This window comes from Dasypus novemcinctus, chromosome 19, assembly GCF_030445035.2.
Source record: "Dasypus novemcinctus isolate mDasNov1 chromosome 19, mDasNov1.1.hap2, whole genome shotgun sequence".
Classification (NCBI taxonomy): Eukaryota; Metazoa; Chordata; class Mammalia; order Cingulata; family Dasypodidae; genus Dasypus; species Dasypus novemcinctus.
Window position 1 is genome coordinate 18,558,864 of NC_080691.1, and position 25,843 is coordinate 18,584,706.

The 25,843-nt window shown below is 36.4% G+C and overlaps 2 protein-coding genes across 8 annotated transcripts in view; both read left to right on the forward strand.

The window, feature by feature from the left end:
* The first annotated feature begins 154 nt into the window (after positions 1–154).
* On the forward strand, positions 155–19,025 carry RSRC2 (arginine and serine rich coiled-coil 2). Of its 4 annotated transcripts, none has more exons than XM_004455965.4 (10): positions 155–310; positions 4,067–4,223; positions 5,905–5,948; positions 8,309–8,499; positions 9,698–9,901; positions 11,099–11,221; positions 13,496–13,575; positions 16,592–16,824; positions 17,266–17,355; positions 18,374–19,025. In XM_004455965.4, exons 1-10 carry the CDS (start codon positions 305–307, stop codon positions 18,551–18,553), a joined length of 1,308 nt encoding a protein of 435 aa, XP_004456022.1. In that variant the 5' UTR covers positions 155–304; the 3' UTR covers positions 18,554–19,025. The 4 variants fall into 4 exon arrangements, with proteins under 4 accessions (XP_004456022.1, XP_023443853.1, XP_004456025.1 ...); XM_023588085.2 differs by having other exon boundaries at positions 16,595–16,824; XM_004455968.5 differs by lacking the exon at positions 155–310 and adding an exon at positions 6,730–6,807 and having other exon boundaries at positions 4,127–4,223; positions 8,287–8,499.
* Positions 19,026–22,492: 3,467 nt separating this feature from the next.
* The window catches only part of ZCCHC8 (zinc finger CCHC-type containing 8), a 39,270-nt gene continuing 35,919 nt past the window's right edge, over positions 22,493–25,843 (forward strand). Inside the window, exons 1-3 of one of the 4 annotated variants that reach the window (XM_058281320.2) lie at positions 22,790–22,880; positions 24,281–24,370; positions 24,449–24,485. Coding sequence is in view for 2 of the 4 variants with exons in the window: in XM_058281319.2 (XP_058137302.1) it covers positions 22,682–22,880; positions 24,443–24,485 (242 nt within the window). In the remaining 2 variants the exon portion in view is untranslated. Of the gene's footprint in view, positions 22,881–24,280; positions 24,486–25,843 lie in introns of all 4 variants that reach the window. The other 3 variants (XM_058281319.2, XM_004455970.5, XM_023588088.3) reach the window with 3 other exon arrangements.

Genomic DNA, 25,843 nt, shown 5'->3' on the forward strand with positions numbered 1-25,843 from the left:
CCCCACCTTTTCCGATCCCAAGATTCCATATTCCAGGGTATATTCTCGGCCCTGCCCCCTCCTCTTGCTTGACACGCCCTCTTTGAAAAGATAACCAATCACCTCCTCGAGCTACGTTGCTATAGAAACCCTTGTCCCCACCCTTTTTCCCCCCAGCATGCTGTGCGACGTGCGGGGCCTTATCCTCTTTGTGCCATCCGGGTCTCTCAAGCCAGCGATTTAGTCTGTAGCGAAGCTTCGCTGTGGTTGGTACTGTTGAAAGCGGCAAGTGGAGGCGCCGCTCTAGCGGCCAGAACTCTGGACTATGGCGGTAGGTGCCGAATCTGAATTTAGAGCCAGGGTTGTTTTTCTACTGCTCTCCAAAGAGTAGGTGAACGCTCCCATAGCTGTTAATCTGTGCGTGTGTGGACAAAATGGCGACGCAGTCGTCTTCTGCGCCCGCCATCATGGCTGCCTGCTGTAAGGAGGGGGAAGTAAAGGCGGTGCCGATGGGGGTGGGGAACCGCAGGGCTGTTCTTATTTCCAGAACTTTCCTCACATCTTTCCTTATCCTTTGTCCTTTTTGTCTCTCGGGACTGCCTACAGTTTGGCCAACTCACCCTGGCTAGTGATTTATGTTGTTTTTTTCGGGGCTGGGAAAATTGCTGTTGGTGATGGAGAAGAGACTGGGGGAAGTAAAAGGATCCCGGGTCGTCACTTTCAAAGTATCGGGTGAAAGAGCCGAGATCTGTAAGGCATGGAATGTGGGAACAATCGTATTCTAGTTGCATAGTTTTAATTATATTAGTTTCTGGTCTTAATAGGTCTTAACTTATTTCTTAGTTAGAAACTGGGGAATATATTGCTGAAAGGAAGTGAAAATTCAGTTTGCTTAGGGAAAGTTTTTGTAACTACAAATTCTGACTGATGATGATTTTCCGAAACGGCTCGTGATAAAATGTTTGAAGTCTTCGAGAAGCATTATAATCCGTTTCCATCACTGGCGTGGGTTTTTTGTTTTGTTTTTTAATCTTCGAGCCTCTTCGGCCCAAATGAAAACTAGAGTTCTTAAATTACCTTTTCTGAACAATAAGCCTGCCTTGTGTACGAGATGTATAATCCTGATGGTTACATTATTGTGTGGTTACTTCGTTTCTATTTATCCTGTTCAAAAGTATTTGCATGCCTTTCCACAAAAGGTTACATCTTTTCGTTTGCAGAAATAAATAGGAATATTAAAAGTAATGAAATGTTTAAAATTTCCTTTTACTAATGATTGAGATATTTGGAATTAGTAAGGATGGGGTGTTGATTTTTTTTTTTTTTTTTTTTTTTGTCCTGGCACATCTGATTGAATTTGGGACAGTTTTTTTTTTATAAGGTTTCAAATGGTTATTAAGTTATTTCCTATTTGCTGAACTAATCGATTTATTTTCCATTGTTTAGCGTTTTGGGCTTTTTAGTATATTTTTAAAATAGTTACTCTTTTATTTGGGCTCAAGTATTTTACAAGTGACATCAATTCAAACATTTGTTTTTGCTTCTGCGGTGCCTCTTCAATAAAAAGACTTTATCCCCTGGAGAAGTGGCCTAGTATTAAGTCCAATGCTTATCTTTTTTGCCCTGGAAAAAGATTTGTATGCTGTGTCTTGAGCATCATTATCATTTGAGTTTTCAACAAGATGAAAATTTAAGGAACTAAGATGGCTTTGTGATATAGAGTAAAGCTAAAAGATTACAAGGCAGTTTTGCAGTTAGCATTGAAGATTTCATAGTTCTCTACTAATCTGAAATTAAGCCACATTTAGAAAAACTTCCGGTATTGAATTTTTATTCTTTCTGGACAACCCCATTGTGCTATAAAATGTTTGTCCTCAAAGAAAAAAAGGTTTACTTTTGTAAGTGACCGCCTACCATTAATCTCTATAATGATAGGGTGGTTTTTGTTGTTCTCTGGTACATTTTAGACTGAAAATGGCTGTTATGGTGTAAGTTATGACATGTATCACAGGTTGCCTTTCCTCAAGCCAAGGACATTTGTCTTCCCTATTACTAGGCTTCGGTGGTATGCTGAAAACCATGTGGTGAAGTAAAGGAGTTAACCATTGACAAAACTTTTACTGTCTGGGCTAAGTCCTGACTTTTTCCATTAGAGTTTTCAACTCTACAGAGAAAAGTTGTTCTCTGTAGAAGTGAATGAGATGGGCCAGTGGTTCCAGAATGCTGACTGTTGAGCAGAAAAGCAATGTGAACTGAGAAATACAGCACTGCTTAAAGTTTGAGATTGCTTTTTATTTTACCAAGTGTATGTACTTGTGCTTAGTACCATCCTCATAGATGTGTCAGAAATAGTCCTTAAGAGTTAAGTAGTATCACCTTAGGTGATAGGGCTAATGTTGGTTCTCATCTGTAAAATGTCAAGAGTTGAACTTGGTGATTCTGAGGTACTCAAACTTCTCAGCTTAAAACCTTTGATTCCAGAAATCACACATATTTAGAAAACTGGAGAAGGATGTATGAAAACCTCCCCCAATAGTTGCTTCCTTCTGTTTCTTCCCTTTTTTGTACCATTTATCTTTCTGGCCAACAGTAAATCCTTCCATTTTATTTTATTTTGTTTATGTCCAGAGCCTTGCATTAAGTTTGGCACATTTTAACCGTCAGTAAATAGTTGTTGATTTAATATAACTTCTCACATCTCATTTGTTAAATATGCCCCCTTTGGTTTACTTGTTGTTTTCTAGACTAATCCTCCTAAGGGAAGGGGAAGTTCAACATTATGTGATAACTCCTACTGAAGAATGAGTCCTGATTCCCTTTGTATCCAGTCCAGATTTCTTTCCTCTCATGTGTTGTTAGAAGTCAGTGAACAACTTCTGTAAAAGTCCAGATGGGACTTTGTAGGCCATGGTCCCTGGCACACTGTTTACTTGCTTGTTTTTAACAACCCTTTTAAAAATGTCAAACAATTCTTAGCTCAAGAGCCTTAAAGAAACAGGCCATGAGCTATAGTTTACCAACCCCTGTCTTAAGCAACTCTCCAGGTGTATTCCCTTCTATACTTTTCTTTGGTTAGGTCACCACCACCCACATATTTCTATAACTACTTGTTACCTCCTGCCTCTTATCAAAACATGACTTGACGGAATGTCCAAATTCTAGTTTCTCCTTGAAAGTTGTGTGATTGTAACTTAAATCCGTTTCTTCCTTTATATAGTATTTCAGTTATTTGTAGTTTGGGCCACAGAGGTCCATTTTTAGTGGAAAACTAATTAACAAATGAGTACTCTGTCAGGAGCAAGCAAGGCAGATTAAATTGCCTTTTGCAAACTGGAAAACAAGGAACTGATATTTAGGTGAAGGAATTTGTTAGATAAATCAGGTCTCTGTGAAAGTGTTCACAGTTGATCTATGTTTTAATTTTTTACAATTTTATATTGTAATAATTAATTGTAAATGCTTTAAGCAGAAACAACTCGATGTTTCCGTAGCCCAGAGCATATTGAGGAGAGGCAGACCATATTTTGCAGCAACACTGTGCCAAGGGGCTGTTTTAAAGAGGGTTAATGAAATTAAGTTTTGGTTCTCTTATAGGTAAGTTAATTTTCTATTTAATAATATCCTAGAAATATCTCCATTTTTTAAAGTATCTTTCAGTCTCTCTAACCTCTAACAGACCATTAAAAAATGCCTTTTTAATGGGTATGTCGGTTTAACTGGTAAAGCCAGCTAAATGGCTTCGAAAATAGAAAATGGACTGTATTTTATCATCTTGAATGTTCATTGGAACTCTCTTAGAGCTTTCATCTACACCTCCATCCCCCATTGTTTTAAAAGTGTTTTGTTTGTTTTTTTTTTAAACTATAATTAAAACCATCAGACTGAATACTTATGTCTCTGGCATCAGTCTAGATATTTCAAGTTATTTGGGTCTTTTGGTCAGTGTAGAAATTCTGGGAAATCAGCCGATCTGATTTATTGGATTTTTTTTTATAATTCAAGGATAAACTACTTTCCTTCCCCTTTGTTTTAAGAATGAGAAACATTTTAAATTGAGAACTTTAATCGTTTTTCTTTAAAAATTTAGGCGAGTGATACAGAACGAGATGGACTAGCCCCAGAAAAAACATCCCCAGATACAGACAAGAAAAAAGAGCAATCAGATGTACCTATTTCTCCTAGAGCCTCAAAACATCATTATTCAAGATCACGATCAAGGTCAAGAGAAAGAAAACGAAAGTCAGGTATGGATTGTTGAAAATGATGATTACCATCATTTGTTATAATCCAAGTAGATGTTTGTATAAGACATAAAAATAGTTTATATATATTTCCTTCCCAGTTAAGATAGATAATGTAATTGTCTGGAGAATTTTTCAATTTAAGAAGTACAAATAAAAGTTGTATTTTGTCTAAAGACATTTGCATGTTCAAGTTTGGGTTGTATTAATTCTGAGATGTATAAATTTCATTATTTTGAACTTAACAATTTGTGAGATACGTAAATATTTTTGTACAAGAACATTTTTAACCTTGTTTTACTTTTTAGGTTTATATTAAAATATTCCTGAAGCAGATACAAATACTCATTTACTTTTTTTTAAATGGGTTAATGTGGAATAGAAAACTTTTTTTGTTTGTTTGTTTTGAGGAGGTACTGGGTGTTGAACCCAGACCTTGTACATGGGAGGCAAGTGCTCAACCTCTGAGCTTCATCCACTTACTGGAATAGAAAACATCATAAAGTTTGGGTAGCTATCCCTGGATGGGCCATTCACCCCACCCCCGTCTACCTCTGGTCTTTCTGTTTGGTCAGAGGCTGCAGCCAGTTTTGATCCCTGGCAAGAAGCTTTGCCTTGACCTCCAGCATATTTCTTTCTTAACTCCATGACACTCCTACCTCTGTATTCCTCAGTTCCTTCAGCTCTACGCACGGACACCTCCAGCCACTATGTGTAGCATACGCACCAGCCACCTCAGCCACAGGCATTTCTTTTCCAGGATAGAGGCAGGCACAAAGCTGCACCAGCAGACCTGTTCTCTGGGTTCACTATTTGGGCCACCTGTGCTGTGCTCCAACCTAAAACTATATCCTCTACCATCTGTTTTCAGTGCAGAACCTCAGTCCTCTGCCTACTTCTCCCTGGTCCTAATGACCACTGCTTCTTTGAGCTCTAATTAATCCCCACCTAACCTATCTTAGCAATCTTAGACCTGTTACATGGAGTCCAGTGAGTGTGGGTTCTGCCTGGGGTCTTAGGTTGTGACTTAATTTCTAAAGAAGCTCAGGTGTAAGCTTTTCTCTGTTCTTCGGTGTCGATAATTTATACTTGTCAACCCATGCCCATCACCTTGATTTGTTGTATTTTTTTCCAGGATTCTTAAATAAGCATGCATTCAACTTTCTAGAATATTGGCTTTTTGTGTTTATTTTTAATTTTATACTTGATGTGCTAGTTTAAAAAAACAACAACATTGCAAAGTGTTTAAGTGAGAAAGTAGAATATTGAATTTAAAAGTTAGAAGATCTGGACTCTAGTCATTTATTCCTTAGACCCTACAGTTAATCTCTATAAAATAGGTAAAGTACAATTATATTTATGTTACAACGTACCAAATATAATTCAACCTGGTTTATTTTCTCTTGTATTCTTTGTTTTTTGTTGTTTACCTCAAATAAACTCTTTAATAAATTTATTGTGGAATAGGAAACAAGATAGATGACTAGTCCAAATGTTCTGTTAGGTACTGTTAATGTAGTAGAATACTCTATCTCACCATCAAAAAATTTATTCTTTGGAAGATATTCAGTTAACAGAATTTTTATTTAGCCAAATGGACTGTAAATTGTTCTTTATTACACTTTGTGTTTAAGAAGAAACATTCCTCTATTTTCTGTTTATTGTGAATTTTTTGTGTTTACAGATAATGAAGGAAGAAAACACAGGAGCCGGAGCAGAAGCAAAGAGGTAATTAACACTTTGTAGTGAATAGGTACTTAAAATACTTGTAAAGTATCTGATAGAAATGTTTGTGTGAATTTATGGCATTGTCAAGGTAAGTACCAAAACCTGAAATTTAAACGGTTAATTGGGTTATAAAATAAGCATGATTTCAGTTCATCATTTTTTCAAGAAGGTAGTTGTTTTAATGAAAAGTACATTCAAAAACTATTAATTTTATTATGCTGTGAAAATATTCACAGTAAAAATTTCATATGAAGAATATAATTGGTTTTTTAGGCCTGTCACACAGAGCTTCCATTAATCTGAGGTCCTGAGTCTTCCCGTACCTGGCCACTGCTCAGGATTGTTAAATAGCTATCATCTTTAAACATACTTACTTTAGATATTTATGGACTACTTTTTCTTTATGGAAAATATCAAGAGTCCTCTTTCCTTTAATAAACTAGTACATTTTCCTTGATAGTCTTGAACTTTGAAATAAAGGTGTCAGTGACAGCACAACTTGAGGAAAAAAAGACAGCAGCTGTATTGCAAAGGAGATAAACTCGCTCACCCACCTAAGAAGACAAGGAATAAACCAACAAGGAAGAGCAGAAGTAGCCAAAAAGGGAGGAGGAGAGTCTTATGGGGGCTGGGCAAGGGACTCCTAAAACAAATGTATGCAGGGACTTCACCTCTTCCCGTAATGGAAGCTCTGTTAAATTTTTAATTTAGGAGAGTTTTTGTGAAAATGACTATTTTGTTTAGCTCACATGATAACATTTCTATAATAAATCATACTCAGCGTGCTAATGCGCGAAGAGACTGAACTGAAGACGCTGCAGACTCAGATAGCAAAATAATAAGCCTACTTCATGATAAGGTAACTATTAGTCATTCAAACTCCTATTTCCCTTAAGTATATCTTAAATCAGTTAAGGGTTTTCATGATGTTTTTTAATTATTTTATTAATAGTAATGTTATGTTTGGAAAACTGGTTTGAAATAAACTGAAACCTTTTGAAGTTTAACCACTTAAAGCTTTTCCAGTTTGCCATTGTACTGCAAAATCAAGGACATTTTCTTTTATAAGATCATTTATTGAGAATGGCAATGAAACTAAAATTTAGCTGTGTTTCCAGGTCTCTTTTTCTGCAAGATAGTAAATTTCATGTCATTTTCAGATGTAGCATCATACTGTGTACCAAAAATGATTGACCATGTATGTTTTTTGTTTTCTTAAGAAAAGATAATCTTGAATAGAAGGAAATAGCTGTGGCCTTTTTTGGGAAACATGAGATAAGGGTCCTATTACGGTGGAATAGCAGTGGCCTGGCCATCAAGAGAATGGAATCTAGGTCTAGCTATGTTACTATGTAGCTTTGTGACTAGATCTTAGTTTAGTAATATGTAAAATAGGGTTGTTGAATCTGAAGTGTCCCTTCCAGCTTTAAAATTGAGTGATTCTGAGATGTCCAAAATTTTAAACTTTATAGCTACAAGACTGATTTGGGAAAACTTAATGTGGGGGAATCTAATATTTAGCATTTCATATTTTTGTATTTCAGTGGTAAAATGGAGACTTGATCATACAGTTAATTTCAGTGGAGTCTCTGTGTTATGAAAGCCTTGGTTTTTAATCTTTCAGTATAGGAAAATATATGTATTCTTTAATGACATAGGGATTAATTGTGTTAAACCTAGTTTTATTTCATTAAATTAAAACAGATACGGTTGCCATTTTCTGCCCTAGGTACCTGAACCATAATAGAACTCCAAACCTGTTGGGATATTACAAGACGAAAAGTGATTGCTTCACAGTTTAGACATTGGGAGAAAAATCAAGTACTGTGTTTTTAGAGAGGATGTAGTTATAAAAAGGACATTGAAAACCTGAGTAAAGTAATTTGAAACTGCAGAAAATATTAGTGCTTAAAAAGATTTTTACTTAACTAATTTGAAATGCTTTAAAACTTAACATATATGTACTCTGAATTTAGAAGTTGATGTATATACATGGTCTGTTTCTCTAAAAAAAAAATGGAAAATTTTGTAAGTTTGGATACATGTTTATGCCTCCCTTATTCTTTTAGATAATGGAAACAGGGTTTGCTCTTTTTCTGACATGGTTTTTCACTGTATCAATCTTGAAAATAATTTGTTTCTTTTATTGTACTGAGGGTAATATTTTGGGGAGGAAACTGCATTTTGGGGATTTATAAAGCAAAACATAAACTTAGTAATATACATCTACAACATTTTATTTGAGCCACACACTCCTAAGGTTACTAATGTTGCATCACAACATTTTTGTCTACTGATACCCATACTAACTCTCTTTGTTGCACTATTTTCCTGAAAGAACCAACTTCTTCTTAAAACAGGCAAGAAGACATGAATCCAAAGATAAATCCTCTAAGAAACACAAATCTGAGGAACATAATGACAAAGAACATTCTTCTGATAAGGGAAGAGAGCGACTAAATTCATCTGAAAATGGTGAGGACAGACACAAACGCAAAGAAAGAAAGTCATCAAGAGGCAGAAGTCACTCGAGATCTAGATCTCGTGAAAGGTAATTCGTTTTGCTATTTTCATTTAGTGTCTTTAAAAGGTCCTTCTGCATTACATAAAGCTTAATTATTAACAGTACCAAAAAATGATAAATAGGAAATGGGCATTTTTTATTTGACCTCTTTCTCCTAATGCTCGCTAGTAGCTGAAGCCAGGCTTGGTTTTTGGTGGTGGTTTTTTTTAACCCTCCTGAGATGGCTCCCTTTTTTGTTGGCTCATCTGTTTTTTTACTTTAGGAGGCCCAGGAACCGAACTGGCCTCCCATGTAGGAGGTGGTTCTCAACTGTTTGAGCCACATCCACTCCCAGACTTTGCTTTCTCATAGGCCCAAAAATGGTTTCCAAACCTCGAGAATGAGGAATAATTATGATTAAAGTATTCGTATTCTTGTTTATAATTACTTTTTTAATCTCTGTTCCTTTCAGTGAAAAACATATAGTGAATATGTTTATGTAGTTTAAGTCTATATAGCAATACTTCTGATGGTGACTGTTTTTGCTAATGAACTAATCTAGGTTTTCTTTTGTGTGGATAGAGATTTTTGAAACTTGAGTTAAGGCTCAGTTTTGTGGGATTGTGTGTGTGTATTAAGTAGCCAGTGTTTGACATATGTTCAGAGATTTTTGGGAGTAGACTAGGGTATCAGAATCAGTTAAAAAAATTTTCAGTAGTGGAGGAACTTATATTGCTCTTAATTTTTATAAATAACTTTATTTAGGCAACAGATTTTAAACTACCAAACAGAACCCTAAATTGGGATAGAAATATTGGGCATTTTTGATATGTTATATAGCTTTACATGATACAGTTTCCCTAGAAAGCATCAAACAAGAATAAAGGTGGGGAGCAGATGCTTTCCACATATGAGGTCCTAGGTTCAATCCTGGATACCTCCTAAAAAAAAAAAGCAACAAACAAATGAAAAAACCAACTTGGGGAAGCTGATGTAGCTCAGTGGTTGGGTACCAGCTTCCCACATAAAAGGTCCCAGGTTCAATCCCAGGCCCATCTCAAAAATAATGAAGTTATATATTTTCGTTACAATTCCTTCCTTTACAACCTCATTTATCCTTTCTATAAATAATACAGAATATTTTATTGCCTGTATTAATTACATTCGTTACCCATAATTCATAAGGTGTATAATTTAGTGAAAGACAGTTGCGAGTAACCACAAATTTGTGGACTTTAATATATAGGCGTCATCGTAGTAGAAGCAGAGAGCGGAAGAAGTCTCGATCCAGGAGCAGAGAGCGGAAGAAGTCTCGATCCAGGAGCAGAGAGCGGAAGAAGTCACGATCCAGAAGCAGGGAGAGAAAACGTCGGATCAGATCTCGTTCCCGTTCAAGATCAAGACACAGGCATAGGAGTAGAAGCCGGAGTAGGACAAGGAGTAGAAGTCGGTGGGTTCTCATCTTCTCTCTGAGGATATTAAAATTGTTTGTACGATCCATATGTTGTTTACTGAATATGGTAAAATACTTTTTCCTTTGAAAAAAGCTAGACTTTATCTCATCATGTTCTCACACATTCCCAGTTGATTGTTAAATCTCATCTGTGAATTGCAAGGGTGAATAATCATATTTAAATGACTCGTTTGTTTTGAACTTTGCGTTCATTACTTTAATTTTGTAATCACAATAGCTAACATTGATTGCATTATCTACCATGTGTTATATGTATTATTCCTAGCTTTTTACATCTATTAGCTCTTCCAGTCCTCAAAACAGCCCCTTCGAGAGATAAGTCCATCCAGCTTATAGGAGTTAAGTAACTTGCACAAGAAGCTTAAACTCATAGTTGTAGAGGCAGGGATAGGTCTCAGATATATTTGAATGCAAAGTTCACAAATATGCTTAACTTTACTACACTGTATGCTATCTTGGGTATGCAGAAAGATGTGCTTGATTCAAACCTGCCTTGACTGAGAGAAGACTTTAATTTGTAGTTGAGGCTGGAAGTAAAATGAAGAGCACGAGAGTAAAATTTTAATGATAAATATTCTGGAAATGTTTTTATTTTCGTTTTGTACTATAATTATAGTATTATCATATGTTTACTCAGGGTATTAAAATAATGGAATTGATCACACAGTTCATACAAAGATTGAAATACAGGCAGAAACAGATCTATACCTAATATACTTTGCTTGAGTTTTATATAAATCAGTATATTGTCAGTTTAAGTTTATACTAGTTTATTAATTTTAAATTTACCAATTAAAGTACAGAATGACTCAAGTAAAGGCTAATAATCTTTACAGCATTGGATATAATATGCAGGAGGTTGAAAACAGCTGAAGTGTCCATCTGTAACAGACTTTTAAAGGAGGTGCCAGGGATTGAACCCAGGACCTTGTACATGGGAAGCAGGCGCTCATACCACTGCGCTACACCCACTCCCCTGTAAGAACTTTTGAAAACTTGGAATACACATTAAAAACTTGAGATACCTGTAAAAGGTGGAAGGGAGAAAAACAGCTCAAAATATATCTTTATACCATTTTGATTTTTTAACTATGTAAATTTAATTGATTTCAAAGTATTTGGAAGTAATACATGTAAAAAGTTTTATTAATGAAATGTGAAACTTCATTACAGAGATAGAAAGAAGAGAATTGAAAAACCAAGAAGATTTAGCAGAAGCTTAAGCCGGACTCCTAGTCCACCTCCCTTTAGAGGTAGGAACACAGCAATGGATGCACAAGAAGCCTTAGCTAGGAGGTAATGTCTGTTTTTAATTTTAATGGTTTGGGTTTTTTTGTTTTTTCTTTTGGCCTTCATACCTTGAAATAGAAATGTATGGACAAAATGCTTCCAGTTAGAGGATAGTTAAAATAAATAATTTCAGCCATAATTACAGTGGAAACTTTGCGATCTAAAACTTATAAGTATGTTAATCCTCACTTTAAAACATTTACTTATTTCCTCAGCTGGAATGATTGAAATGTCAGCAGTTCATGGTTTTTTTTTCCTTCACAGTTAACAGATGCGTTTTTCTCAAGAACTAGACTCCATTTGAGTTTGCAAATTAAACTTTTTGAGTTAAATCTAGTAAAAAGAACAGTGTAGTCTTGTCTTTAAGAAGACTTTGCCCTTTTTTTCCCTCCCTCAGGGATCCAAGATAAGTGAAATAATTCTGTCAGTTTTCTTATTTGAAGGTGGCAAATGATAGGTACATATTAGAAGCTATAAATGATCTTGTAAATTTTAACCTAGTGATAACATAAGGAAACCATTGTATTTTTGTATTTCCTGATGATTCAAGGATATGTGATTGTTAGAATCACACACAGACCTGGGATGTTAAACCAAAATCTGAAACACCATTCAAAGAACTGCCTCATGTAGAGGCAAAAAATCCAAGCACTTGTTTGCAGGTTTTCCCATATTCTGAGAATTACACTCTTTGGTTTTTCTTTTTCTTTATGAAATTGAGTTTGTAATTTTTTTTTTTCATTACAAAAATGCAGTTATCACAATGTAACCTGAGGTGCTGCTGCCCTGTGAACCCAGCCTGGCAGAAACTCCAGCTGAACAGCAGCAGCAAAGGGGTGAGCTCATCCCTTCTTCATTCCATTCACCTTAGTGAATGGTATTAATTCCAAACCTGCAGTGGCCATTTTAATGCAATCAGATATATTCATTAAGTGCCCTTTCTACAACCCAAATAACAGAATTAGGAAATAATTACAAAACCTGAACTAATTTATAATGAATGGTCCATTAACTGACAAGTATTTTTACATTTATTTACTCAATATACTTTAGTCTGCTAAATTTTAATTTTTGAATTAAAGTTGAAGCTGTATGTAGCATTTAAAACTTTTTTGATTTAAAAGACTGTCTACATTGTGAGCTTTCAGATGACAAGTTTACATGACATCCTCTAATTCCAGAATACTAGATTATTTCTTGGCTACCTTGGAATTTTAAGAGAGGTCTTTTGTTTAATAAAAAACTACAGTATAACCATTTTGTTTCCTTTTTGCCCCCCTTCTAAATGAGGACAGGATTTTCAAAGTGCTTTGGAAATTTCTTATCTATGAACAAAAAGATAAAAAAGTTAATCTTTTTTGTAAATGTTGGCAATTGTTTAAAGCAAACACACTCATTACCACTATAATTCGTTACCACAGCAAAATAAAAACACATCTTTTCTCAGTCCTCTCTATAGCACATTAAAGGGGGTGGGGTGGCACTTGTGATTTGTAAAGGAATCCTTATGAAGAGGCTTCTTTTTCAGGAACGCATTATAAAGATGATCTTATTATTTGGAATATAGAAAGTATAGATACTTAACCACAGCAAATTTAGTCTGTATGTGTATTAGTATAATGGGAAGTGGAACTCATTTTAATTTTTGGAATGAATTTGTAGTCCATGTTTCCAATTCCTTTGCCTAATTTCTTGAGCTACTGAAAACCTTTTTGTAGTAAAGAGGGTTTTGTGGGATTTTTTTTTCCCCCATTTGATTATAGACTAAGAGCCAGGGTTTACTTAACCAGTTTTGTTATATTATTAACTTAAAGGTTATATAATACTTGTAAAAATAAAGTATTTTGATTGGCCTTCTCATCCTAGCTTAGCCTTCTCAGAAAAACATTTATGTAATTCTCTAAACTTAATTGCTTATTTCTTAATAACCTATGGTTTTCTCAGCTCTCAGTATGTTACTTCCTAGATTTAATTTTATCTATTGTGACCAGCACTAACAGATTGAATAATTTTTAGTAAATTTTTCATTCTCTTAGGAATTGCATATAAAAACTATTTCAGTTTTTGACTGTTTAATTGTAAAATCTTTAAAACTGGTGTTATAATATTCAACTCTGATCGTATCTTAAGAATGATTGCTTTTTCTCATACAGATGTCATTTGGGCTGGGGGAGCATTTAAAATTCTACCTATATCGTATACATATACAAAAATGTTAAAATATACAAATTGGTTTTATATTGAGTGTTACTTTAAAATCATTTACATTTTTATTGACAGATTGGAAAGGGCAAAGAAATTACAGGAACAACGAGAAAAAGAAATGGTTGAAAAACAAAAACAGCAAGAAATAGCTGCAGGTAATAAACTTTTTTTTTTAAGAATGGAATGTGTTCTTGTTCGTGTGGCACTTTAGCCACAACTGCAAATATCTCTCATTTTATGATTTTGGAAAATACAGTTCTATAAAGATAAACTGGAATGGAATGATAAGTCTTAATATATTAAAAAATCAAATTTTTAGACATAACATAAAACACTGGATGGTTGAGGGTAATCAGAGATCTTCATGTTTGAGTATATGAAATGTAATCTGAAAAGCTTTTGTTTTTATTTTTTGCTTGTTTTTGACCTTCATAATAATAGTACTTTTTTTTTTTAAGCCAACATTTACAACCTGTTGTATAACAAGAATTTCATATCTGGGTTCACATATTTTTAGTAATTTAGGAACTTTATGTGATTATATTCTGAATTGAGATATTAAAATGTCTAATCAGCGAGTATGTAGTCAAAGCATTATACAATTCCTGACTCTACCACTTACGATGCAAATACTAGGGCTGACATTTAATCTTTTTAGGCCTGGGATTTTTCATCTGTTAAATGGCCATAATGCCGCTTAATATTATTAAAAATTTTTGTTAAAAGTCTCAGGTATGTGTGAAAACAACTTGTAAACTAGAAAGAATGGTACAGTTATTAGGTTGGTGCAAAAGGAATGGTGGTTTCAGACTGAATTTTAAATCATTGTATCTGGGCTCAAACACATCTTTTATTAATGAAAGTAGGAACCATTACAATCAACACATTTTCGCCAACAAGAAATAGGTTTGTTATTCCCGTAGTGTAAAAATCCATGCTTCAGGATTCGACAAACTCTTGGAAAGCATTTTCTGCATCCTGCTGGTTGTGGAAGCGTTTTCCCTGCAAAAAGTTGTCGAGATGCTTGAAGGAGGTGGTAGTAGGTTGGCGAGAGGTCAGGTGAATATGGCAGATGAGGCAAAACTTCATAGCCCAATTCATTCAACTTTTGAAGTATTGGTTGTACTACGTGCAGTTGGGCATTGCTGTGGAGAAGAATTGGGCCCTTTTTGTTGGCCAATGACGGCTGCAGGCATTGCAGTTTTCTATGTATCTCATCAATTTTCTGAGCATACTTACCAGATGTAGCGGTTTCCCCAGAATTCAGAAAGCTGTAGTGGAAAAGACGGTCAAACCACCAAACAGTGACCAAGATCTTTTTTTTTTTTTTTTTGGTGCAAGTTTGGCTTTGGGAAGTGCTTTGGAGCTTCTTCTCGGTCCAACCACTGAGCTGATCATTGCTGGTTGTCATATAAAGTCCACTTTTCGTTGCACATCACAATCCAATCAAATGGTTCGTTGTTGTTGCATAGAATAAGAGAAGATGGCACTTCCAAAATGATTTTTATTTTCAGTCACCTCATGAGGCACCCATTTATCGAGCTCTTTAACCTTTCCAATTTGCTTCAAATGCTGATTGACCATAGACTGTTTGATGTTAGTTCTTTAGCAACTTCTTGTGTAATTGTAAGAGTTTCAGCTTCGTTGATGGCTCTCAGTTGGTTGTTGTCAACCACAGATGGCTGGCTGCTGCCCTCCTCATCTTCAAAGCTCTCATTGCCTTTGCAAAACTTCTTGAACCACCACTGCACTGTATGTTTGTTAGCAGTTCATGGCCAAATGCATTGCTGATGTTGGGTCTGAGTTGCCTCTGCTGCTTTATGACCAGTTTTGAACTCAAGAGAATCACTCAAATTTGCTTTTTGTCTAACTTCATTTTCATAGTCTAAAATAAATATAAACCACAAGTAATGAGTCATTAGCAAAACAACATAAAGTACATTAAAATAACATATAACATAACTGCCTTTAAGAATGTATTCCAGTATCACATGGCAAATTTCAACAATGCAAAACCGCAAATACTTTTGCACCAACCTAATATAAAGTTTATTTCTATTTAAGTATTGCTGCAAGCACCCTAAACAAGCAAACAAACATAAAAACCAACTCAGGAGACCGGATGTGGCTTATTGGCTGAGTGCTGGCTTCCACATACAGGATCCTGGTTGTTCAATCCCTGGTCCTGGTCCTTCAAATAAGAACACTCAGTGAATGTCTCGTAAATGTCATTGCCTTTTTTTTTTTTTTTTTTTTTTTTTAATTATTTATTTCTCTCCCTCCTCCTTCCCCACTCCCATCCTGGTTGTCTGTTCTCTGTGTCTGTTTGCTGCGTCTTGTTTGTCTGCTTCTGTTGTCAGCGGCACAGGAATCTGTGTCTCTTTTCTTCTTCCATCATCTTGTTAAGTGTCAGCTCTCTGTGTGGGTGGCGCCATTCTTAGGCAGGCTGCACCTTCTTTGGCGCTGGGCCGCTCTGCTTATGGGGTGCAGTCCTTGCGCGTGGGCTCCCCTCCACAGGGGACACCCCTGCGTGGCATGGCACTCCTTTCGCGCATCAGCACTGCCTGTGGGCCAGCTCCACACGGGTCAAGGAGGCCCAGGGTTTGAACCGCGGACCTCCCATGTGGTAAACAGATGCCCTAACCACTTGGCCAAGTCCGCCGCCCTGTCATTGCTTTTTAAACTAAGATTTAATTTTTTCCTTGTATTGGGGGGAAATGATCCATCCTTTTTTTTTTTTTCAGATTAGTAGTTTCTCATGTATAAATAATGTATTACTGTATGTAAATCAGGAGGTTATGTCCCCTTTTAAAAAAAAAAAAGATTTATTTCTCTCCCCTTCCTCCCTTTCCCCCATTGTCTGCCCTCTGTGTCCACTTGGACCCTCAGCAGCACCAGGAAAACTGCGGCTCTTTTTTTGTTGCGTCATCTTGCTGCATCTGCTTTGTGTGTGTGCGACACCCACCACTCCTGGGTGGGCTGTGCTTTTCTCATACAGCGGGCTCTCCTTGCGTGGCAGCTCTGCACGTGGGCCAGCTCACCACATGGGTTAGGAGGCCCTGGGTACTGAACCCTGGACCCTCCCATATGGTAGGCAGATGCTCTATCACTTGAGCCACATCTGCTTCCCAGGAGGTTAGGTCTTTAATACCCATTTTTTTTCTTTTTCAGCAGCTGCAGCTACTGGAGGTTCTGTCCTCAATGTTGCTGCCTTATTGGCATCTGGAACACAAGTAACTCCTCAGATAGCTATGGCGGCTCAAATGGCAGCCTTGCAAGCTAAAGCTTTGGCAGAGACTGGAATAGCTGTACCCAGCTATTACAACCCAGCAGCTGTGAATCCAATGAAATTTGCTGAACAAGAGAAAAAAAGAAAAATGCTTTGGCAAGGCAAGAAAGAGGGGGTAAGTACTTTCATTCCCCCTTTTCTATCATTTATTCCTAAATAGCAATCATTTAGAAAAAAATGGGATTTTGGAATTTAAAAAGATAACTTTGGGCTCATCTTCCTTCTGAGGACTTGTTTGAAATAATTTAATTTGCTACAGTTACTTCATGTTGGGGAGGGTAATGATCCTGAGTCAAGCTTTCAAGGAAAATCAGTATTTCCAGACATCAATAAAAAGAAAGGAAGCACATTAGAATAGGTTTTCTCCTAAGGGTACAATATGAGATACTTGCTTATACTCTTTTTCATTACTCCACAAAAAGAAATCATAAATTAAGATCTGTTGATAGAATCCCATAAATGCTATTTTATTTATTTACTCTTTATGGAGATGTTTAATATACTAATGAAAAATAATTGAATTTTATGTATTCTAAAGTTCAGTGTTTCTTAATAGGACAAATCCCAGTCTGCTGAAATATGGGAAAAATTGAATTTTGGGAACAAGGACCAAAACGTCAAATTTAGGAAATTAATGGGTATTAAGGTAAGTTATGCTTTGTATTGAAGTTCATATTAACTTCTATGTTCAGGGTAACAGTAGTTCTCAGCATATATGTTATTTCATAAATATGTCAATTCTGAATACTTTGTAGTGATTTTTAGAAATTTACTTTGTTTGGGCTAATTTCACAGAATTTACCAAACCTACAGTCCTCACTGATTGACAGTAGAAATTGTTTTAACATTTGTTGATTATTACTGAGTTCAGACTTTAGGTGGGCCTTGTTTGGGAGTGTATGCTTCTTTTAGTAAATAAAAATGAAATTTTAAAAACCAATTAATGAACTTGTTTTAAAAAATACTGCTTTTTTAGGATTAACTGTACCAAGTGGAGTTGGACTAACCTTTCAAGGAAGTGTTTGTGTTTTTTTAACATGTTAGAAATGGAGGTTTTATTGCTGTAAAATATAAATATTCAGATACAGCATTAGATTTAGTACAGCAACCCGAAAAGATTCACAGTTGCTCAGATTGTGGTATCACTACAGGGACTGGTTTTTGTCAAATTCCGTATAGTAGAATATATATTGCACTAAACTTGCTGTTCCTTGAACTTGTCAGAGGACCTTTGCATTTTCTATTTATCCTCTATGCATTATCTTCCCTCAGGTCTCTCTGCTTAATTGTCACCTTTGTAGAGGCTTTTCCCACACACCTTTTTAAAAAGAGCAAAAACCCTACCTGTGGAACACTTCATCTCCCTCCTCTACTTTTTCTCCATGACTTTTACATACCCTCAGACATGTTCTGTTTCATTTGCTGTTTGGCATCCTAACTAAAGTGGTAATGCGTTTTTCTTAACAGCATGATCTTATCCCGCTACCTAGGAAGAACACTGCCTTGTGCACTGTAGGTACTTAATGACTGAAGAAATGGAAGCTTAAGTATTTGAGGTCAAATAAGTATCCTGAAAATGATTTTAACAACTGTTGAGTGCTATAATCTTTTGAGTCCCATCTGAATTTTTAATTTTAGTAATTTACTTTCTGTCTGGTATTTAGAGTGAAGATGAAGCTGGATGCAGCTCAGTTGATGAAGAAAGTTACAAGACTTTGAAGCAACAGGAAGAAGTATTTCGAAATCTAGATGCTCAGTATGAAATGGCAAGATCACAAACCCACACACAGAGAGGAATGGGATTGGGTTTCACATCTTCAATGCGAGGAATGGATGCAGTTTGAAAAATACCACACTTTCAAAGTTTGAGACTTTGTATAGACTTTTTGTTCTGATGTCAGGTCCTTGTTCACCAAACAGCTAGGATTCTAGCTTGCATGGGTGTTGCATTGACTTTAATTTATTGAAAAGTACGATTTTTTTGTAAATATCAGATCAGTGATACTGGTGTTAGTGTTGTAATCAGGTTAAACCCACTTCCATTAAAGTTGACAGAACTATAGAAGGACAATATTTTTTAGTTTATAAATTCTGCTTTTCAAACATAAAAGCTGCAGGTGGGATATAATCTCATACATGGATTTTTCGTGTCCGCTGTCTTGTGTACTTTTGTACTTAACCTTGTACAGTTATTTTCATCTCTTGAAACATGAAAGAAACGTTATGTAGATGTTCTTTAGAAGATCTAGACATTTGGTATATAATCCAGCGCAAAGAAGCTGGATGGTGATGATAATAAAAATGGTTTTCTCAAAACTGGTGTTAAGTTACCTGAAATTCTTGTTTTGAATTTGTTTTATGGTTTCTGTTGCATTTTGCAATTGCTAATAGAAAACTGGCTAGAAAATCCCCTTTTTCTCTAGTTTTAAAATCATTTAGCTATGCTATAGGCAATACCATGGTGAGCAAAAATGTAAAAGGAAACTGGGAAGAGCAAACAATACTGTTTTCCTACTATTATAAGAGAGAATTGGTATACAGTATTTGTAAACTATTCCATGTTATTCAGGAAATAGATTTATGCATTAAAGGGATGTATGCACTTTTATTTTAATAAAGTGCCTTATAACAAGTCCTTTGTATGCCCTTTGCTCATTATCCCTTTGAAATCTTTTAGCATAATAAACTAGATTAAAATACTTAAAACACTAGAAAACCACTCTCAATGCTATAGTTTTTCTCTACGGAGAACATAATTTACCTGTTGGCTTTCCCTAGAAAAATCCTTTGGAAGGCATCTTGATGTAGGAGCACAATACAAGGAAAGAGTTTAACTGTCTTGCAAACTTGCTTTTTTCAGACATTTTTATGATGCCTGAAAGTCAAGTGATTGGATCATAAGATTTTTGCTGTACCTTGGTAAATGTTGAAACTAGTTTTTCTAGAAGTAGTTCTTCACCATTTTAGCAATGACAAAGCCAACTTTAAAAGGAAATTGTACCATGGGTCATTACTTATTGGTCATACAAATTCACGTTTTCCATTTAGCTCTGCTGTCCTGTCAAGGTTTTTTGTGGGCCTGCAAAGCAATGTGGATGCAAAACCACACTGTTTCTAATATATTAGGAGCTGTCTATACATAATGAATGATAAGGTCCCTTCTATGCTCAGCTTACATTATATAGATAATGTAAGCCACATGATTTCGAATAGTAGCCAAATTTTTTAAGTTAAATTTTATTTTGTACAACTTCCAAATTATTTCCATATAAAATCAGTATTTCTTTTTAGGAGGTACTGGGAATTGAGCCTGGGACCTCATAAATGTGAAGTGTGCACTTGACCACTGAGCTGTGCCAGCTCCACTGTACTCAGTATTTTTAATTGATGTATTTAGCATTATTTGCATCCTTGAAATCTAGTGTATTTTGTACATTTCAATTCAGACTAGCCATATGTATAGAGCTCAACTACATGTGGCCAGTGGCTACTGGACACCACATCTAGAGGGAGGTACATGGGTCAGTTACATGATAACACTAAGCAATTACAGAAGCACAAAAGAAAAAAAACCACTTGGCCAAGGTGGAAATATGTTATTAAGGGAGATACATTAGGTAGTTTTGGACTTTCTTAGAAATGTTTCCTTTACACTTCCCACATGTACCTTTGCTTCCATATAAAAAAGCTTAAAATTTTTCGGGAAGGCTTAATTATTAAATTAAGACCTGACTATATAAGGTGTTTAAGGTAATGCAATTAGGAAAAGCTGAGAGGTAATTGTGACGAGCGTTGTACTCCATGATGGATATTTTGGGCTTTATGCTTGTAAGCCAAAAAGACATTAAGTTGCTGTCCAGAAGACATTTATTTTTTTAAAAAAGATTTATTTAATTCCCTCCTCCCCCCCCCTGTGCCTATTTGCTGCGTCTTCTTTCTTTGTCCGCTTTGTCAGCGGCACGGGAAGTGTGGGCGGCGGCGCCATTCCTGGGCAGGCTGCACTTTCTTTCGCGCTGGGTGGCTCTCCTTAGGGGTGCACTCCTTGTGCGTGGGGCTCCCCTACGCGGGGGACACCCCTGCATGGCAGGGCACTCCTTGAGTGCATCAGCACTGCGCATGGCCAGCTCCACACGGATCAAGGAGGCCTGGGGTTTGAACCGCGGTCCTCCCACGTGGTAGACGGACGCCCTAAGCACTGGGCCAAGTCCGTTTCCCCCAGAAGACATTTTAAAGATACGGTGATTAGATGGGGCAGGAAGACCAGAAGAAAGCAATTATTTGAGGCAAGACACATTGAATTAAGCAGTGAGAAAACCAATGGCTTTGAGAATTTTTAAAGACAAGGATTTGGTGGTTGTGTATAGAAGGTGTTTGTTTCCAACTTGGGTGATGGTGGAACATTAAACTGAGGGACATACTATTTAAGACAGGTTGGTGGAAGCAGAAGGAAAGTTTTATATACATAATAAAGAGCTGCATAATAGAGTTCCATAGGCCAAAAATATGTACTCAGAAATAGTATTTCTAAGTGCCCCTGCTCTTATTTCTTCCACTAGCCATTCATCATCATTAGCTGTCTCAGCCCTCTCAACCCAGTCCTTTTTTCTCAAGTCTCAGTCGTAGACTATTCTTACTCTGTATTCTGTGATCTTCAGTGTTACCTTCTATCATTTCAATTACTTTCCTTAAAAACTTGGTCAGCCAAATGTTAATATTTAGTTCAGACCTGTTCCCTGAGCTTGGCCCAAATATCCAATATATTTGGGCCAATATATATACATCTTACATACACCTATATATATTTATTAGGTGTATAATATCAGGAGCCTAATATGTATATACATCTTCACCTCAACTTTCCTTCAATATTCCATTGATGTTGTCTAACCAAAACGCTTCAAAAAATGTCTTCCCCAGTTACTTCTGTCTATAAAGTTGCCTTGAAATACCAAATGAACGAAAGTATTCCTTTGCTCCCATAACTGGTTCTCTATCTCACCCATTTATTCAACGAGTTCCTTAAGCCAGATTCCTAGAAAACATACATAACTCATTTTCTCATTTCCCAAATCCAACCCATAGATGACGTCTGTTGCTTTAATTTTCTTTTAAATATATTCTAAATACCTACTTCTCCACCATTAACATTGCCCTAGTCCAAACTACAATTTAACTCTATACTACAAAAAATCTCTCCCACGAATACCCACCAACACCTCCACTCGACCCAGCCCGGGGAACGAAATAGTTATTTTACTGTTTTGTTTCTTTCACTAGACTGTTTCATGAGAGCAGAAGTTTATTTTGCTCACTCTTGTATCCTCGGGTCCTAGAACAGTGTCTGACCCATTGGAGCTGCTAAATAAACGTTTTTGAACGAATGAGTGAACAAGAGGAACTCGAGAAAGTTTCAACAGATAATCTAAAATAGTCTAATGATCTAACTAGTTTTACACGAAAAGTGAAACAAACCCAATAAACTCAAGTAGCTTGTCTAAAATCACAAAGGTTGTTTGTGGCAAAGTAGTTCTTTATTCCATTGTTGATGTTCAGCACGCCCACCAGAATCTATGTTAAACCATGCGGCGTGCTCTTCATTTTATAGATGCACAACAGAGGCGACCCGTATGGTAGCAACACACTGATCTAGCCTGGCTTTCTTCACGTTTAAAAGGACCAATCCCGGTATGCAATGCAAACAATGAGTTAGTAGCTTGGAAACCACGAGTCCCGGCATGCCATACGCGCGAGCTGTCTCGGAAGAGGGTATGAGACGCCACTGCATTCTGGGAGTTGTAGTCCTCCGAAACGGGCCCGCCCAACGCGCGTGCAGCTCGGGTGGCTCACGTTTGGAGAAACCCTTCAGGGTGGCTTAACGCGGCCCGAACCTTTGCTAGCGGTACCGCCCTACAACTTCGCCCGGCACCCGGTGGCCGGCTCGGTGTCTGCTCGAGTCTTTCCCACAGCCCAAAATGGCGGCGGAGGTGGATTTTGGCGACCTAGAGCTGTTCGAGGCGTTTGATCACCCAGAAGAGTCGATTCCGAAGCCCGTTCACACCCGCTTCAAGGACGACGACGGCGACGAGGAGGAAGAGAATGGAGTCGGTGACGCGGAACTGCGGCAGCGGCTCCGGCAGTGTGAGGAAACCATTGAGCTACTCCGCGCCGAAAATATCCTTCCCGCTCGCTGGGCCCCGTCACACAGGCGTGTAGTCCCCGCTTTCCTCGGGGGGAGGGGACCGGCGGAAATTCCACGAGGGCCAGAATTCCAAGTAATTTCTCTTGCCCTGCAGGCGGGTTGAGATCCCAGGGTTCATGTTGCGGAAGCTGCCCCCGGGCCTCAGCGCAGCCCTCTCCCATTCCGGGAGCCCGTATTCTGGACTAGATCGCCCCGCTGGCCCCCCGGTTCGGTTCTGATTTTTAGGGTTGTTTTAAACCTGTTTGTAACTGTTAGATTGTAGACAGTTCACTACTTCTCTTCCCCACCTTACGGTCATTATCCGACTTAATTTTGCAGGCAACTAACGTTGATGCGCTCTTGTTATAGTTGTGTATTCGGAATACTTGGACCTTAGGACAGATCTCTGTTTAACTTTTTAGTTTTAAATAACTTCAAACTTACAAGTTGCAGATATAATAAAAAACAATTCAGAGACCTGCAATTAGACTGCCTACCCCGATAACCAAATTTACCAACTCGTAACATTTTGCCACATTTAGATCTGTTTTTAAGATGGGGCAAAAAGTTCGTGGTGCTGGACCCAGAGTCGAGGGATATCAGAGTTCCGGGCATGCACAGAAAAATAGTTTGCGTGCTTAGAGCCCTTCCACTTTGGACTAGTTTCGGTGGTGAATATGCATTGTAACGCTTTAGGAAACGCACCAAATAAATTACCGTTTTGCTTTAAAGTTAAATGATTACAGCTCTAGCAATATTTGCTAGTATGTTTATCTCCATCCTTAATTTTTGTTGTTTTTACTTTATGTACAGATAATTTCGGTTTAGGTAGTTTCCTTTTTAAATTAAGAGCCCTCAAAATAAATTACCTCAAGGTTTTCAGAGCCTGATTTTTCTTTCATATGCCTTTTTCTAAACATTTTATGAAAAATTTCAAAATACAAAAAAAAGATTGTTCAGTGAACATCCAAAGATTCCCTCCTGGATTCTCAGCTGTTAACATTTTGCTGTACTGTGTTTGCTTTATCACATGTCATGATACTTTTGACCTGGAAACATTTCTTAAGTGAATGGGTAGTTGGTTGTTGGCAGTTTAACTTTTGACAGGGACACTGCTGTTTGTCTAACATTTTTGGTCCAGTCTGTTAGTCTTTTGAACTATGACCATGTCTTAGAATATATGTTCAAAGGGTTGAAAACTATTTTAATCAGGTTCAAATGCTTAGCCTTGCAACTAAATAGGAAATCAGTAAGTGTTTTAGTCTAATGATATATTTGTGGGTCTTTTAATGGTCATAATATTCTAACACCAGATGTGACAGTAGTTGAATTCTATGAGCATTGTGGTTCTGTAAATTTTAATGAGGGTTTATATTCCTTGACAAGTAATAACATCAAGAACTTAAAAGAAAATTGAATATTCTGACTCGACCGAGGTATGAGACCTTGAAATTATACCTACACCAGCATTGTCTGTGATTATGTATCCTGATATTTATGTTTAATCATAATTTCAAATTTTAATGAGGGTTTATATTCCTTGACAAGTAATAACATCAAGAACTTAAAAGAAAATTGAATATTCTGACTCGACCGAGGTATGAGACCTTGAAATTATACCTACACCAGCATTGTCTGTGATTATGTATCCTGATATTTATGTTTAATCATAATTTCATTGTATAAAGAATGTTTACAGTGTTGTATCAATTGGACTGGTCTAGCAGTGTACATAAGTTGTTTTTTTTTTAAGTGATCAGAGTAATGATCCTTTATTTTGTGTGGATAAAATTGGGACAATTATAATTGTGATTGGCTTTTGAACTGATTTATTGGGTGAAAACATTTGTGAAATGCAATACAGAAATTTTTTACTTAAGTTTCAGAATAGATAAGTTGTCAACCTAGCTGTTTGCATACAACAAACATTTTGGGGAAGTTAGAAATAAAATTACAGTATTACTCTAGGTGAAGGCTTATTTACACAATTAAAATGTGTACCCGAAGTTGTTAAAAAATAGAAGAAACAACTCACTATGGAGAATTTTAGAAGAAAAAGTAGTGAGCTTTAGAAAAAAAGAGGTAATAGATTTGTATTTAGATATCTGATCTAAGCAGATAAGGAGATTAAGTGCTTCATCTTTTCATAAAAATTCATTTAACAGGTCACAAAAGCTAAAGTATTTGTTAAAGTACAAATTAATTATGTGGGACAAGATTTGGGGCATATCATGACAGTTTCACATGCACTTTTTTGTCCCTAGTATCATCTTGAGTCACCATCTACATTGGTGACTCAAGGTTAAAATTTGAGAAATGCCTCCACTCTCTCTGTGAGCTCACTTAGTGGATCTAAATTCATTTTTGATTAGATATCAAATGTATTAACTATAACTAGAATTCCTCACAAAAGTCATAATTTTTATAGATTTAAGGATTTTTATTTAATAATAAGTTTTCTAAATGGAATTCATTTAAACGTGAACTATTTATTTAAAAAGGAGTGAGTTCAAATGATTGCAACATTGTAGGGTTTGCCAATTTATAAGAAAATAACATTGTGAAAAAGGAATAAATTGTAATTTTTCTAAAATGAATAAGCTTTGTATTGCCAAACAGTTAAGGTATTCTACAGAGAACCAAGGAAAAATGAGAAATAATATTATTTAGATAAAACTTTTATCACAAGCTTCTTGGTTAAAAACTTGTTCTCTGAACTGTCATAATCAAAAGTTTCTCTATTTCCCCCTCATAAACATTATGTATTTTTTATGATTTCTTTTTATTTTAATACATGTTTTTTATTAGAGAAATTGTGCGCTTACAAAACAATCATACATAATGTGTAGAATTCCCATACATTACCCCTCCACCAACACCTTACATTGTTGTGGAGCATTTGTACAGGTTATAAAAGAACAACATCAGACTGTTACCACTAACTATGGTCCATAGC

Coding starts and splice junctions, on each gene's coding strand:
- RSRC2 (XM_004455965.4), top strand. Junction 9,902..11,098: donor AGGACAAGGAGTAGAAGTCG/GTGGGTTCTCAT, acceptor ACTTCATTACAG/AGATAGAAAGAAGAGAATTG. Junction 11,222..13,495: donor CAAGAAGCCTTAGCTAGGAG/GTAATGTCTGTT, acceptor TTTTATTGACAG/ATTGGAAAGGGCAAAGAAAT.